This window comes from Gopherus flavomarginatus, chromosome 9 (assembly GCF_025201925.1).
Source record: "Gopherus flavomarginatus isolate rGopFla2 chromosome 9, rGopFla2.mat.asm, whole genome shotgun sequence".
NCBI classification, from domain to species: Eukaryota; Metazoa; Chordata; order Testudines; family Testudinidae; genus Gopherus; species Gopherus flavomarginatus.
The window spans coordinates 60,963,787-60,978,533 of record NC_066625.1 but is presented as its reverse complement, the minus strand read 5'-3'; the positions used below and the strand labels follow the sequence as shown (position 1 = coordinate 60,978,533).

Below are 14,747 nucleotides of genomic sequence, written 5' to 3'. Positions count from 1 at the left end.
AACATGTAAATGTTTGTGGAGACCAGAGTTCACCGTTTATTTATATTTCTTTAAGACAGAGGAAGCTTCAAGCTTTCTCTGAGCGCCCTCTTGTGAGCAACTGCTTAAAATGCATCTCTAACAACAATTTTGGATCAAGTTGTTTGCGTGTCATGCCCCTAAGGGTCTTGACAACACCAAGCTGTGGTTCCAAGAGTATTATTTGAATGCAAATATTTGTCCCTAGAGGGGAACAGGTCAGTTTTTGGGGCTCCTGTATATAAATTGGAAAAAATAGTTCCTAGCTGACATTTCTCCAGAGCAGCTCATCAGTGCCCACTACACTCAGCAAAAATCAAACCTGAAGACTTAAGGGCAAGCAGTGGAAAGCAGCTCCTGCCTACACAGTGCAGAAAAAGCCTTCTCCTTCACAGCAAGGCATAATTTAAGCCATTTGGAGACTTGATAGCAAGAAAGGTCTACTTCTGTTTAATGTAAGAAGTAGATGTTGATTTAGGTCAAATGTGCAGTGTAAGCACCAGGACGCAGAAATCCAGGTCTGCTTCTTGACTAAGCTGTGCATGTCTTGTCTTCTTACCAAGCCACTCTAGCCCTCTATGCCTCAACCCAATATTACAAATGGGAAACTATCACCTTTGCCTTACCAGGGAATTGTGATTGTGATTTACTTACTACCTGAGGCCCAGATCTTCAAAAGTATTTAGGCACCTGGCCCTTAAGCTCACAAGTACAAGAACGGGAGCTCTGTAAACACCTAGACAGACAGAGCCATGAGCCACAAAAAAGCATAATTATTGTGATGGGGCACCACTCACGATGCTCGTGCCTCCTACTGGTCATCTTGGGGATCAGTGTCACAGGCCAGCAGTGTCTCACCCACTGTCACTTCTGCTCCTGGACCCACATCACTCCAAGGATTTTGGCATCCTCTTCATGACACAGCCCTCCAGCTGTGCCACAGCCTGCTTGCCCCTCTTCCAGAGGCCAGTACTGCGGTCCAACAGGCCAGCCGCTTTCTCAGTGGCAAAGAGTGGGGGAACACCACCCAGAACCCATCCCAGGGACTCTGTAGGTGGCAGCTGTGTGCTACATCCCCTCCGACATCTCAGTACATTTCCCTAAGCCATAGCCATTCTTCCCCCTTACCTCAGAATGCCAGTCTTAGCAGCCAGCCAGGAGCTCTCTTTAACATCCCCAGTCCCTGCTAGTAGCACTGCCCTGCCCAAGGTGTTGGTGCACCGTCCTTCTTACTAGTAGCCTGATTTTCCCTCCTCAAGTTTCAGGTAGCTACTGATCCTGCTCTGTCCTGCAGCTCTTCTTATATGGATCTGCTAGGCCCTGACAGGCCCCCCTCCTATTGGCTGCTTTTCAGGCAGCCTCCCTAAGACTCTGTTAACCCTTACAGGTCAGTTTGGGGCAAATGCCCCATCACATTTATGTCAAATAGCGGTGACACACCATTGTGATTGGACACCAATAAAATAAAAACTTACAAGTATTTTAGCACTCTTAACCTAACAGCACCCTGACTAAGACTTAGAAGAAAAATAAGAGTGAAAAACACTTGCCTCAGCACTGGGTACCTCACCAGAGAAAGTGGACGTTAACAGCAGTGGGCGATTGCAGTAGAACACTGAAATCAAAGACAGAATGCCTATTGAATACAGGGACGCTAGACTAGCCCCTAAGACTGTAGAGTTACCAACTAACCCATATTTCTCATGATAATATGCGATAATCTAAGCAGCAAACCTAACATGTTGTTGTTGAATTTGTTTTTTGGGGGCGGGCTGGCTGGCATGCTCCCGCTCCCACTCTCGTGCGTGCTTGCTTGCTTGCTTGCTTGCTTGCTCGCTCGCTCGCTCGCTCTCTCTCTCACAAGTAGCCTCTAATGACTCCAGCCTGTACCTAACCCCAGCCAGCTCTTTTATATAGTTTCCCCAATTTGGCCTGAGTGCCTGATTGGGCCATCAATCTCCTGTGTTACTCCACTCTGTCCACCTGCAGGATATCTGACTTCACTGGACCTCCTCACCTGAGAAAGGTGTATTAGCCCATGTCTATACTGCCCTGTTCTCTTTCAACCATTTGCTCAAGCGGCTAATGGTTTGTCTACACTGCCCTGCAATTGGGACTACCGGGGTGGGAATAGCAGTGCACACGAAAATGCTGTGCTGTAACACCCTTAGGTGCAAACTGAAAGGGTCCTACTCCATATTTTATTAACGTAATCATGTTTGATGAGAACTATTTTAAAGCAAACAAGGACCCTTTTAGTTGATGCCTGCAATATCCACATGGGGGCGTTACAGCGCAGTGCTTTGCCACGCCCTGCTATTCACACTCCTGTAGACCAGTGTAGACAAGCATTTGGTCACCTGAGCAATGGCTTGAAAGAGTAAGGCCTGATGGCCAGATTTTCAAAGGTACTTAGGCACCTAAAGATACAGATAAATCTCATTGGGTGCCTAGCTGCATCTCCAGTTGACTAAATATCTTTGAAAATTGGCCTGACTGTTTATCTGTGAAAGAAACACAGTGAGAAAAAACTGCTATCATGGATAAATCCTGGCCCCACCGACATCAATGGGAGTTTTCCTAGGATTTCAACCAATATGCTTAAATTTTACTTATAGAGCAGTGTCTTTACCTAGATGGGACTTAAGAACAACTGCCAGTGTTAAGGAAGGGCTGTATCAGCAACGTGCAATGCTGTAGTCTGGTCCCACTTGTGCCTCTAGAGCCGTGGTTCCCAAACTGGGGTTCATGAACCCTTGGGAGTTGGCAAAAAATATCAGGGTGGTTCTTGGAAAAAATTCTGTAATGGTGGACAGAGCCATCCCTAGGGACCCCAGGAGTGGGGGGCCAGCAGCCCAAGCTCCGTGGGGGCTGGCAGCCCGAGGCCCACGACCTCCTGGCAGAACAAGTTTAAGCTTTGTTGTAGTTTTGTGTTGTTTGCCTGGACTGCTTAAGACCCAAATGCTTGTTGGAGGAACGCTTTAATTGAGTTGGCTTCTTAAATACCTTCATGCTGTTTCATGTCTGGTACTCCTTGATGAAACATGTAGGAGGCTTAATCAAAGTGATATGAGCTACAAAAGCGAGATCTTGGAAGAGATGCCATTTTCATAATATAATAAAATTAATAATGTAATGATAAATAATAAATAGTGTGTCATAAAAAAACAAATTCTTTCCAAGATGACTGCCTCTATAATTTATGCTCCGGTAAGGGAGCAAATCCCTGGAAATAGTCATTTTTTAGGCGGGGTTTCATGAGATTTGATATTTTCGTGAAAGGGGTTCTCGAGTTGTTAATGTTTGGGAGCCACTGCTTTAGAGCCATGTTGCCTGCACAGCTACATATCATCATCATTATTACTAGTAAACATGTTATAGTCGCACCCACAGGCCTGGCAGGACTTGCACACTGTTGTGCTCAGCCCTGTACCAGCACACAAGATGCCATTAGCTCTGCCCCAAGGATGTTGTAGTCAAAAAGCACTCTGTTGTGTAACAAGCTCTTGAGTACACTATATGCTGTGAGTAGGACAGCATGTGTTTACCTCAGCTTTAAGAGCAAGAGGAATAGTTTAAGACAATGGAACGGGCTACTGATGGTTGAACCTGCCTGCGAAAGCCTTTATACACTCACAGAGCTCTGCCCATGTGGCTCGCTCTCTGAGGAGCCCTACCATGTTTCAGTTTGTAACCCTGCCTATTCCATGGGACCTGTAGGTTGGTTGGTAGATTTGCTGCCCACCAATTTCATTCAGGAGCTTTGGGTCTGGCTTTGTGGACAAAGCACATAACACAAGACTCTCGAGGTGAATATGATCATTGTGACATAATGCATTGTATCATGGTCACAATACACTCGTTTTTCCTGCCCTACATTTCAAATCCATTCATCCGTCCTCTAATATGGCTGGGGAAGGGGAAGGGGCAGGATGGTTGACCTGTGGGGTTTTAGGGAAATTGGTATTTTAATTGGAGAGGAAGGCTAGTCCCCCCCCCCCCGCCCTCACCACAGTTAAGGCCCTAACCTTGGACTTAAGAAAGCCAGGTTCAGTTTTCTATTCCCTACAGACTTCCCGTGGGACCTTGGGCTTAGCCCCTCCGTGCCTCAATCCCCCTTCAATAAAATGGGGAAACTAGCACTCCCCTACCTTACAGGGGTAGCGACAGGATAAACACATTGACGACTGTGACATGCTCAGCTATCATAGTACGAGGGGCTGGTAAGGTCTGTGGCTAGCTAGAGGGGTGGATGGCCTTCAGAGAAAGGTACAGGGCAGAATGAAGAGCACTAGAGATTTCCTCAACTCCATTTAACCCACTTGCTCTTGGAGGACCTCAGTTTCCCCACTCAAACACCCCCCAGAAGATGTTACCTCATTGTGCTGCAGTTTGGGCTGTTGAACTGCAAAGAACTATTAGTTGCTAAGCTAGTGTTTTGGGTTCTCTGTGGCCTTTGTGAACCATTGGGAGGGGAACTACAGCGTGAATGCCCTGCTGACTAACTTCTGAAGGCCATGATAACCAGGCCTTGTCTATGCTTGGGATGGCACAGGATTTGCAAGGATGTATTTTAAATGTCTCTTCCAAGCAAAGTGGATGGCAAATGTTGTAGTGGCCAGTTTTAATAAAATAGGGCTCGAAACTATACTGCTTAAAAAATTGCAATTCCACTTATACATGTGTTTTAGGTACCGGACTTGAAGAGTGTGAAATTTTTAGTGTATTGCAGCATCGCCCAGCCTACAACGCTAACTCTCAAATCTCACAGAGGCCTAATCTTGTCATAAGTCCATTAGGGACAGAGACCCACTCTGCATTGCATGGATCAGATGTAGGATGAGGAACAGCTTTTGCAAATTTGTCACCAATGTTGGAGTCTCACCAAGGAACTATTGTGGAGGTATGAACAGCATGATTTAAAACAAACATTTTAGGTTTGTACTTATACCAGCACTTAAAAGGAAGCTAAAATATTTTTATATATTTAATTAAAGCTTTTTTATACTACAGTCTGATTGTGCTTGGACTTTTTTTTTTCCCTCAGTCAAACACTGAGAAAGGTGCTTTAGGAAAAGAAAACCTGCATTAAACTAAAGATGCTTGAGGCAGTTGGTTCTTGGCCTTTTTGAAATGGGCGGGGGTCTTGTTTTCATGACTGCTTTTATTTCTGCTCCATGTTCAGACAAAATGACACTGGCCTTCTAAGTCACATAGGTTTATTTAACTTTGCTTCTCATTAACCACTTAAATGGAATTTCCAGAGAGGGGAATTTTGAATATCCTCTTGCAGTGAAGCAGAACGTGTTAGCCATCAAATTCTAGTTGCTCATTCCATTGACTGGAAAAATGTCTGCCATGTGATTTCTTTTAGAGGACCACATTTGAGAAGGCAGAGTTTATAGAGCTGACTTATCTAATTATATTAAGTTAATGAATTGCTGTCTCAGCAAGTAGTTTTAATGTACAAATCTAGAAGGAAAGGTGTTTTTGTAAACAAGTGTCAATGACAATGCTCCATCAAGCACTAAATTGGAAGTGCTCCTGAAAAACTATTACATTTGTGCATGTGAATGCCGAGATTGCAGCTGAATTTTGGTAGTTGCAGTGTTTCCACACCAAATCATCAGCTCTGTGTAAAGCTAACTGTATGGCAGCAAGAAAAAAACGCTTCATGCTTTAACAGCAACGTGAACCGGGCTACTGTTTCTGGTGCATCGTCGCCTTTCAGAATGGTTGATTTAAAAAAAATAAATCTTAAATTATCTCCCGGAAGTAGAACAGCCTTTGCAATAAGGCTACAGGTCAGGTAACATCTGAGGGACACAGGAGAGCCTAAGTCCTCCCTTAGCAGCTATTACAACTATTTATGTATTACACCCCTCTCCCCGCCCCAGGCGCACACGCAAATATACACACAAGGCTTGGGGCCTCTCTGCTGAGCACTGTGTAATTGTATATAACAGCATCCAAACAGTATACAAGGTTAAGCCCTGAGCCTGCACTGAGATACATACTGGGGTTCCCCTCCCTATAGAGCTCCCTGTGGCCACAAGGGGCCCAGTGCATCATTGCAGAGTTGGAGCCCATTGCCTACACAGATTTGTATCTGTATAACAGGGTAGGTAAGAGCTGTGATTTTTTACCGATATAGTTACAGTGGTACGGCTCCCTAGCACAGATGTAGTTATCCTGGTATAAAGGACAAATGACTCCAGCTGGTAGGAAGAGAAGCATCCAAAGCAAGGAATCGAGCCCTGGAGAGGGAGGGATAAAATGAGGCCCGAAATGTGTCATGAAAACCTTAAAACAGTGCTAGAAAATAGCTTTTCTGAACCCAAAGTGTTTCTGTTTTTAAAGTCTGCTATCATAGGCCCTTCCAAGGCTGGAAGAGTGCTGCGCCTCCCACTGGGAAGATGGAAATAGACCCTTTCTAATGATAAGCGGGAGGGCAGGCCAGGGCCCCAGCTCCTTTTAGGCATTAGCTCAGGTCTGTCATATTCAAGGTGCCAGGCAGCTGTGCTTTGGCCCCCTCATGTCACAGCAGCATTCCCTGCAAACCATGCGGCTGTGCAGCAACCGCCACATACTGCACATCACAATGTGCTGCTCAGAACTTCCCTTGTGCCCCAGGACAGAGACTGTGAGTGCTACAGGGCTGGGCTGGTGACTCAGGCCCCGCCTGGCTGCTGGGCATGGAGGCAAGAGAAGGAGCTGGAGAGGCTGGAGCAGCCACTGCTGCGCCTGTGTTTGGGGGCTGAGAGCAGCTACCCCTGGCAAGGTAGCTGTGAAGCATCAGGACCCCTGTTCCCAGTCTGGAGCCAGCTGTGCCCCCAGTCTCAGTAGCAACCCTTGCTTTCCATGCAGAGCTCTATCCCTAATCCCCCACATTCCCCCCTTCCCCAGTCCTTGATACCCCCATTCTCCTGCTCCCCAAGCAGTGACCGACAGCCCCTCCAAGGCTTCCACTGACCCCTCAACTTTCCCCCTTGTCCATGTGAGCATGATGGCTGCTTTACAGAGTGGTTCCCTGTGGTGGAAATGTTTGCCCTCCCCTGCCCCCCGCCATTGGGGCAGTTGTTCTGTGGGGGGCCACATGACTGTTCATTCTGTTTCTGGGCTCAGTCCCACTTGGGGTGAGGGGATGATGCCCAGATGTCAGGAGCAGGACAGCCAGTGACCCCAATCCCAAAGGGCCCCCTCAGTGACACCACCCCTCTCCCCGAATTACAACTGTGCATCCTGCCAAATGATTTGCTTTGCATTCCTGGAGTTAGGCCCTCTCTACGCCTCTCATTTAGCTGTGACCCCAACCTCAGATCCTTACATTGATGCCCTGATTCTGACACAAGTAGTCTTTGCTCCCTGTTCAGAAAATCTGGTCCAGAATCTCCCTCAGGACTGGAAACCCATCGCACTTATTGACAATTGGGTTGCAACATTGACAGTTTAGAAAATGTTAGAACTGATATAAAGCAGAGCCTGCTGGATGGGGGAAGTGAGTTACAAACGTTTATGAAAACAGAGAGAGGAAATTTAGCTATTAATTAATTACAAGTCAGATTTGATAAAATGTAGATACTAACATGATTTGGTTTCTGATGCCTACTCATTCGGCAGTTTACACTACTAGATTTAATTTTACCACTTGAAGTGTGTCAAAGGGGACCAGAAGGAAGGCCAGAAAGAGCCTCCAGATCAAGAATACCCAGGAAATTAACCATTGACTGTAGCTCTGCCTGCAATCCAGTATGGGACAGTTTTCTTCCTAAATGAATTAAGAATAATCTGAAAAATAGGGCATGCTCCTCTTTAATATTAGACATGGACGTGTTAAAGAGAAAAAGAAAAATGCCAAGATAAGAATTACTCACTGAATGCTCCCAGCTCAAGAGGGGCATTTGAAACCGAATGAAAAACACCCTCAGTTCTCATTCCTACATGGTCTGACCCTCTGCAGATTGTTGGATCCTCCTCTGAAATATTTTCTAGAACCCCCTCGCCCGCCCCCCCCCCCCAATACTTCATGGTATAAAGTGCCTGGTTTTAGATCAACATCATCATGAGACACTGACTGCCTCTGGTCTAGCAATGAATATTGCTCATCCAGGGTAACATGGAGAAGATTCCACAGAGCAAATAAAACAGGTAAAGAACAATGGTTGTTGACATACCAACCTATGCTATGAAACAATGCACCCAAGAGAAAGACCTGTTTTCTTAAAGTAAAAATTCAGTTTTATTTGTATTTTAACAGAAACTTTATAATAAGAAGGCCGAGTCTTTCACAAACACATTTCAACTCTTTATCCTTGGAATGGTCATTTCTCTGACCTTTTGCTTATAAGAACTTTGGTAAAGCCAAGCAATGCACTGTCATCTAGAGAAGTACAAGAAAGCAAACAATACCATCAGTCTCGCAAATACAGAGGCAAATTCAAGTTAGCTAGGCAAATCGAGGATTACAAGATTTCGAGGATTACAGGAAGATGAAGAGCAGAAAAGCATATCTGTGGACATGGATTTCTTTGGTCACAGTTTTCAATCCTCTCCTCCACACAGGTTCAGCAGCGCCCTCTGGTAGTCACCCTTTGTATCTTGCTGCAAAATGAGGGATGAAAAATTAAAATGAAACTTTATGAAGCAATGAAGGTTACATGATGTCCCAGGGTGACTGCACTCTACCATGGCCTTGCAGGACAAAGTTCAAGTAGGAGTCTATGGGTACGTCTACGCTACAGGATTATTCCGATTTTACATAAACCGGTTTTATAAAACAGATTGTATAAAGTCGAGTGCACGCGTCCACACTAAGCACATTAATTCGGCGGTGTGCGTCCATGGTCCGAGGCTAGCGTCTATTTCCGGAGCGTTGCACTGTGGGTAGCTATTCCATAGCTATCCCATAGTTCCTGCAGTCTCCCCTGCCCCTTAGAATTCTGGGTTGAGAGCCCAGTGGCTGATGGGGCAAAAATCACTGTCGCGGGTGGTTCTGGGTAAATGTCGTCAGTCATTCCTTCCTCAGGGAAAGCAACAGCAGACAATCATTTCGCGTCCTTTTTCCCTGGATTGCCCTGGCAGACGCCATACCACGGCAACCATGGAGCCCGTTCAGCTTTTTTTTTTTTTTTCCCCCCCCTCTTTACAGTCACCATATGTGTACTGGATGCCGTGGACAAAGGCGATACTCCAGTGCTACACAGCAGCATTCATTTGCTTTTGCATGATAGCAGAGATGGTTACCAGTTGTTCTGTACCATCTGCTGCCAGTGTAATTTGGCAATGAGATGACAGTTATCTGTCTTTCTGTACTGTCCGCTGCTATCATGGGTGCCCCTGGCTGAGATCGGCCGGGGGCGCAAAAGCAAAACTGGGAATGACTCCCCGAGTCAATCCCTCCTTTATAGTTTCTAAAAAGAGACTCAGTCCTGCCTAGAATATGGGGCAAATGTACTAGAGAAGCAGTGTAGCAGAGAGTACAGCTGCTCTGTGTCAGATCCCGCAGAAATGATGAGCTACATGCCATTCACGGGGGGTGCCCCTGCAACAACCCCACCCGTTGCTTCCCTTCTCCCCCAACCTTCCTGGGCTACCGTGGCAGTGTCCCCCCCATTTGTGTCATGAAGTAATAAAGAATGCAGAAATAAGAAACAGTGACTTGTTAGTGAGATAAAATGAGGGGGAGGCAGCCTCCCGGTGCTATGACAGTCCAGGCAGGACATTAAGCAGGGTGGGGGAGAGGAGCCCAGCATGCCACTGCTATGATAGTCCAGGCAGTACAGAATCTTTTCTTTTCACATGAAAGGGAGGGGGCTGATTGAAGCTCAGCCCCCAGTTGCTATGATGAAGACAGTTACCAGTCGTTCTGTACCATCTACTGGGAATGACAGGGAGTCATTCCTATTTTCATCCAGGTGGCCCCGGCCAGCCTCACCTGAAGCCAGCCAGGAGCTGGTAAGTTGATAAGAAGGATGGTTACCAGTCCTACTGCACCATCTGCCACCAGGGAGGGGAGAGGAGCAGATACTTCTCTTCACTGCTGCAGCATCGTGTCTACCAGCAGCATTCAGTAGACATAGGGTGACACTGAAAGAAGTCAAGAAATGATTTCTTTCCCTTTTCTTTCACGTGGGGCGGGGGGCAGTAAATTGACGAGCTATTCCCTGAACCATGCCGGACAATGTGTTTGAACCTACAGGCATTGGGAGCTCAGCCAAGAAATGCAAATACTTTTCGGAGACTGCTGGGGACTGTGGGATAGCTGGAGTCCTCAGTACCCCCTCCCTCCCTCCCTCCCTCCCTGAGCGTCCATTTGAGTCTCTGGCTTCCCGTTACGCTTGTCACGCAGCACTGTGTAGCCTGTAGATTTTTTTTTCAAACGCTTTGGCATTTCGTCTTCTGTAACGGAGCTTTGATAGAACAGATTTGTCTCCCCATACAGCAATCAGATTCAGTATCTCCCGTACGGTCCATGCTGGAGCTCTTTTTGGATTTGGGACTGTATTGCCACCCATGCTGATTAGAGCTCCACGCTGGGCAAACAGGAAATGAAAATCAAAATTTTGCGGGGCTTTTCCTGTTTACCTGGCCACTGCATCCGAGCTGAGATTGCTGTCCAGAGTGGTCACAGTGGTGCACTGTGGGATTCTGCCCGGAGGCCAATACCGTCGATTTGCAGCCACACTAACCGTAATCCGATATGGTAATGCCGATTTTAGCGCTACTCCTCTCATCGGGGAGGAGTACAGAAACTGATTTAAAGAGCCCTTTATATCGATAGAAAGGGCCTTGTAGTGTGGACGGGTACAGCGTTAAATCTGTTTAACGCTGCTAAAATCGGTTTAAACGCGTAGCGTAGACCAGGTCTATTTGTAGGCTGAAGTTTTCTATAGTGTTTGGCATGTACTATGATAAAAGTGGGACTTGGTATAAAATTAACAACCTAAGGGCAGAGCGCAAAGGGACATGGTTCAATTCTGTCCTATGGTTACCATCTATTGGCTATTCACTAACCTCTTCTGATCACTGCCAACCTGGAGTAGATTTGAATCAGTAATCTCCTGGCAGAAAGGCTTCTTTATCAAACCCTCATCTACCCATCCACTCTCCAATTTGGTTCAATTAAGCAAAATACAAAAAACATTTCTACCATTCTAAGTCAAAGGATGTGGAATTGCACCGCTTTTCCCTTTTCCTGAACACTGGATAGAGCCCTGGTCTTATTTGGAATACAATCAATAAGAAAACAATGCAGCATTCATGAAAGGGGCCTGGTCTACACAAGAAAATTAGGTAATTTAAACTAAGTCAGTCAGAGGTGTGAAAAATCCATGGCCCCTCAGCAGCACAGTTAAGCCAACCTAATTCCCAGTGTAAACAGTGCTAGGTCCATGGAAGAATTCTTCCATCAATTTAGTTACTGTCTCTCAGTGAGGTGGAATCCATCCATCCTGTCAGAGCAGGCAGTCTCTACTCTGAAGCGCTCCAGTGGCACAGCTGAGCAACCGCAGCATTTTAAGCATAGACAATCCCATAGACTAACACACTGTAAGAGCTTTCGGACAGGAACTGATCTTTACTATGCATATGCAGAGTAAGAATCAGTTCCTGTCCTAACATTCTTACAGTCTAAATAGACCAGATGGATAGTGTTACCTCCTTTTTTCCGATCCTCTAGCTTCATGGGGAGCAGAGGCACAGAAAAAGTAAGTGACTTGCCTGAGGCAACCCAGTAAAACTATTGCAGAGCTGGTGCAGTCTAACAATATTTTGGGCCCTATTGTACAGTGACCTGCGAGTTTTAGCAGACTGTGTTCCATTGCTAGGGCATTTGGCCAGAATACACAGCCATAACAGAACGCTAGAGTTTAGTATCTAAGTGGTGGTTAGAATCCTTGTGTGAACCAGTTTAATATCCATCTAGTCCCTAATGGAATACATTGCATCTCACTCCCCAATATAACAATATGGCCTTTTCTTAGGAGATTCAGTGTAAATGAAAGATGTTTGCTCTCTCTGCCAGTAAAGAGGGACAGGGAAACTCCCCCTGTATATGAACCAAGAGCATAAGATGTAGTCAGCAACATCGCTGCTCGCTCTGTAGTGAAAACTGGATGGGCACTGAACAACAACATGTAAAGGACTATCTGGCCCCAAACTGTCTCTGGGGTGGCTCCACAGCTGGGATCACCATTGCCTACTCTGAGAGGGTACTTCCTCTTTTGGAAAAGAGCACCCACATACTTATTTCAGCTTTATGCTGCCCCCAGGACTAACTCTTTCCCAGGGCCAGAGTCTCAGAGAATGCTGTAGGAGAGTGCACTAATAGTGCAGGAGTGGGTGGTGCATGGGTGGATGGTGCGTAGCATAAGTCATCTCAGAAGGTGCCACTTCACCCAGAACGGACATCTTGTTTCAGCATTCCATTAAGGGTAAAAGAATGGGCCTGTTGGACTCAGGATTCTGATTTCAATTCACCCCATTGCCAGGCACCACTCATACAAATATTGGGTGGGGGAAGGAAGTTGAGACTCCTACATGGTGACGTGTGTGTCCATAACATGATGACAGGTGTGCGTGTCCATAATATATCTGGTGATCAGAGGCACGAGCCGCTGCTGCCAGTCAGTAACCAGGGAAACAAAGTTCCCAGTTCTCCATCTAATATTTATGAAGGGAAAGAATAGCTAGAGACTTATCTTCCCCCACTCCTCATGGGCCACAGACAGCTGTTACTCTAGCTCTAGGCCTACAGTAACTTCCACAGACAGCACAGCCTGGAATCAGGCAGGAATTTACATGATCTCTTCTTCCTTGGGCAGCTCCAGAGCAAGCCTGTCTGTGGCTTTTTTTTCCCTCTGTTTGGCTTTCTGGGAAGACCCAGCTTTACCCCAGGGATGTGGACATTTTCCCCCAGCCTGGTGCACAGTCAGCATATGCAGCCTAAAATCTGCATATAATTTTGCTGGCTAGACTATCTGAGTGTACAGCACCTAAAAACTAAGGGTGGGATTTTTCAGAAGCGCTCGGCATTGATCTAATTGCTCCCACTGAAGCCAGTGATAAAATTCCCAATGACTTCAGTGGGTGCAATTAGACCAATGCTGAGTGCTTCTGAATCCCATACAATGATTATAACAAGGAGCCTTGTGATTTACCTGGATGAAATAATAGAGCGATTTTCCATATTTCCTCTTGAATTCACTCTTAATTTTCAGCATATCAACTTCCGAGCGGGAGACCATAATCCTGATCAGGATCTTATCACGGGTTCCTTTGCCCTAAAAGCAGATTTACATTAAGAGCTGGAGTACGGTGAAGTGAAAAAACAAGAGAACCAGTGTCTTGTAAGGAGGGAGAGAATCTACTGATGAGCTGTACATTGCTGCAGGAAAAGATCACAACCAATTACCTCTTTCTGCATTCACAACACCCTCCTAAAAATCTGAGGATCAAGCTTATTTTCCAAACAATACTGTCCTCCATTTGGTCAATATATTACTGTGCATTTTCCATTACAGCAGAAGCAGTACATTTATATCTTTAGACACCAGCATTGGGACACCAGGAGCTGGTGCAGGAACTGGCACTGTAGCAGGGGACTGGCTTTGCTCTCTATTCATTCTAGTCTACAGTTTCTTACCCCACCCTCATCACCTTATCTAAGCACGTTCCAGTAATGCATTATACCATATGGCTAACATTTGTCCCATGTGGTTTCTCATTTTCTCCCCACGGGGAGAACACTGCATGCAATCTAGTGCTCTGTTTTAATAGGGTTTTATTTCTGGGGTGTGGGTGTGTGTTTAATTCCCAGTTTCTTTGTTCAGTGAAGGCTAATTAACTGTTACTCTAGAACTTGCAAAAGCACTCTCCTTCAGTGTCACCTCCCCAAAATGACGACAGTGACTGTATTTCAGTGGAGCAATTTTAAAAAATATTTAGTCTCCAAAGGGCATCCCCCCAAACATTATAACAATTTTAAGTTACAGCTGAGTCAGTCTGAATCCTAACCATTTGATGCTGTTCCATGGAACCCATTTAAAGCACATGGGTCTGCGTCCTAAGGTTAAACTATCAGTTCAAAGAGACTCATCACTAATGTCTTTTGCATCTGGAAAGTTTCACTCCTACTTGCTTAATAATTCTCTTTCTAGATCAGAGTTTTTATAGTCTTCTTATATAAAACAATCTTCCTCTTCTATCAATCAACCTTGTTTCATCCTTTGGCACCTTCTCTACAGTGCGGTGACCGAACCAGGACACAAAGGTGATCTAACATGTAACGGGGCTCTAAAACAATTTCTTGTGACTTGTGTTCACTGCCCGCATTTTAACATCCCAGAATTCTGGTAACCGCTGGGTTGTAGTCATGCACTTTCCAAAATTTCATTACACCACTCCTATGCTCACTTTCTCTTGCTATGTATTCTGTGCATGGTGTCTCTTCTGACTCCTACCTACCTATGGGCCAGATACATTTCTCATTCACTTCAGTGGGAGTTGGACGGGGCTATAGCTTGTACTTAATTTGAGTGTCAAGCTTTGTTCTGTTTGTTCATCTGCACTCCTAGCTATCTAAGTAACTCCAGCTTTTGTCACTTTTCTCTACATTAATCGCTGCTTAACCCATAAACTCCAGACTAAGTTTATTCTGGAAAAGGTGAACACTAATATTTCTTCAAGGTATACATTCCTGGCCTAAGGGAAAATATCACATGAGAGATGAG

At 45.6% G+C, this 14,747-nt stretch overlaps 1 protein-coding gene across 2 annotated transcripts in view; it reads right to left on the bottom strand.

The window, feature by feature from the left end:
* Nucleotides 1–8,231: 8,231 nt before the first annotated feature.
* ANXA2 (annexin A2) overlaps nucleotides 8,232–14,747 on the bottom strand; it is a 51,835-nt gene continuing 45,319 nt past the window's right edge. Inside the window, exons 12-13 of one of the 2 annotated variants that reach the window (XM_050967111.1) lie at nucleotides 13,176–13,298; nucleotides 8,232–8,619 (exon numbers count right to left, since the gene is read on the bottom strand). In XM_050967111.1, coding sequence (XP_050823068.1) covers nucleotides 8,560–8,619; nucleotides 13,176–13,298 — 183 coding nt within the window. In that variant the 3' untranslated portion in view covers nucleotides 8,232–8,559. Of the gene's footprint in view, nucleotides 8,620–13,082; nucleotides 13,299–14,747 lie in introns of those variants that run through there. The other variant, XM_050967110.1, reaches the window with a different exon arrangement.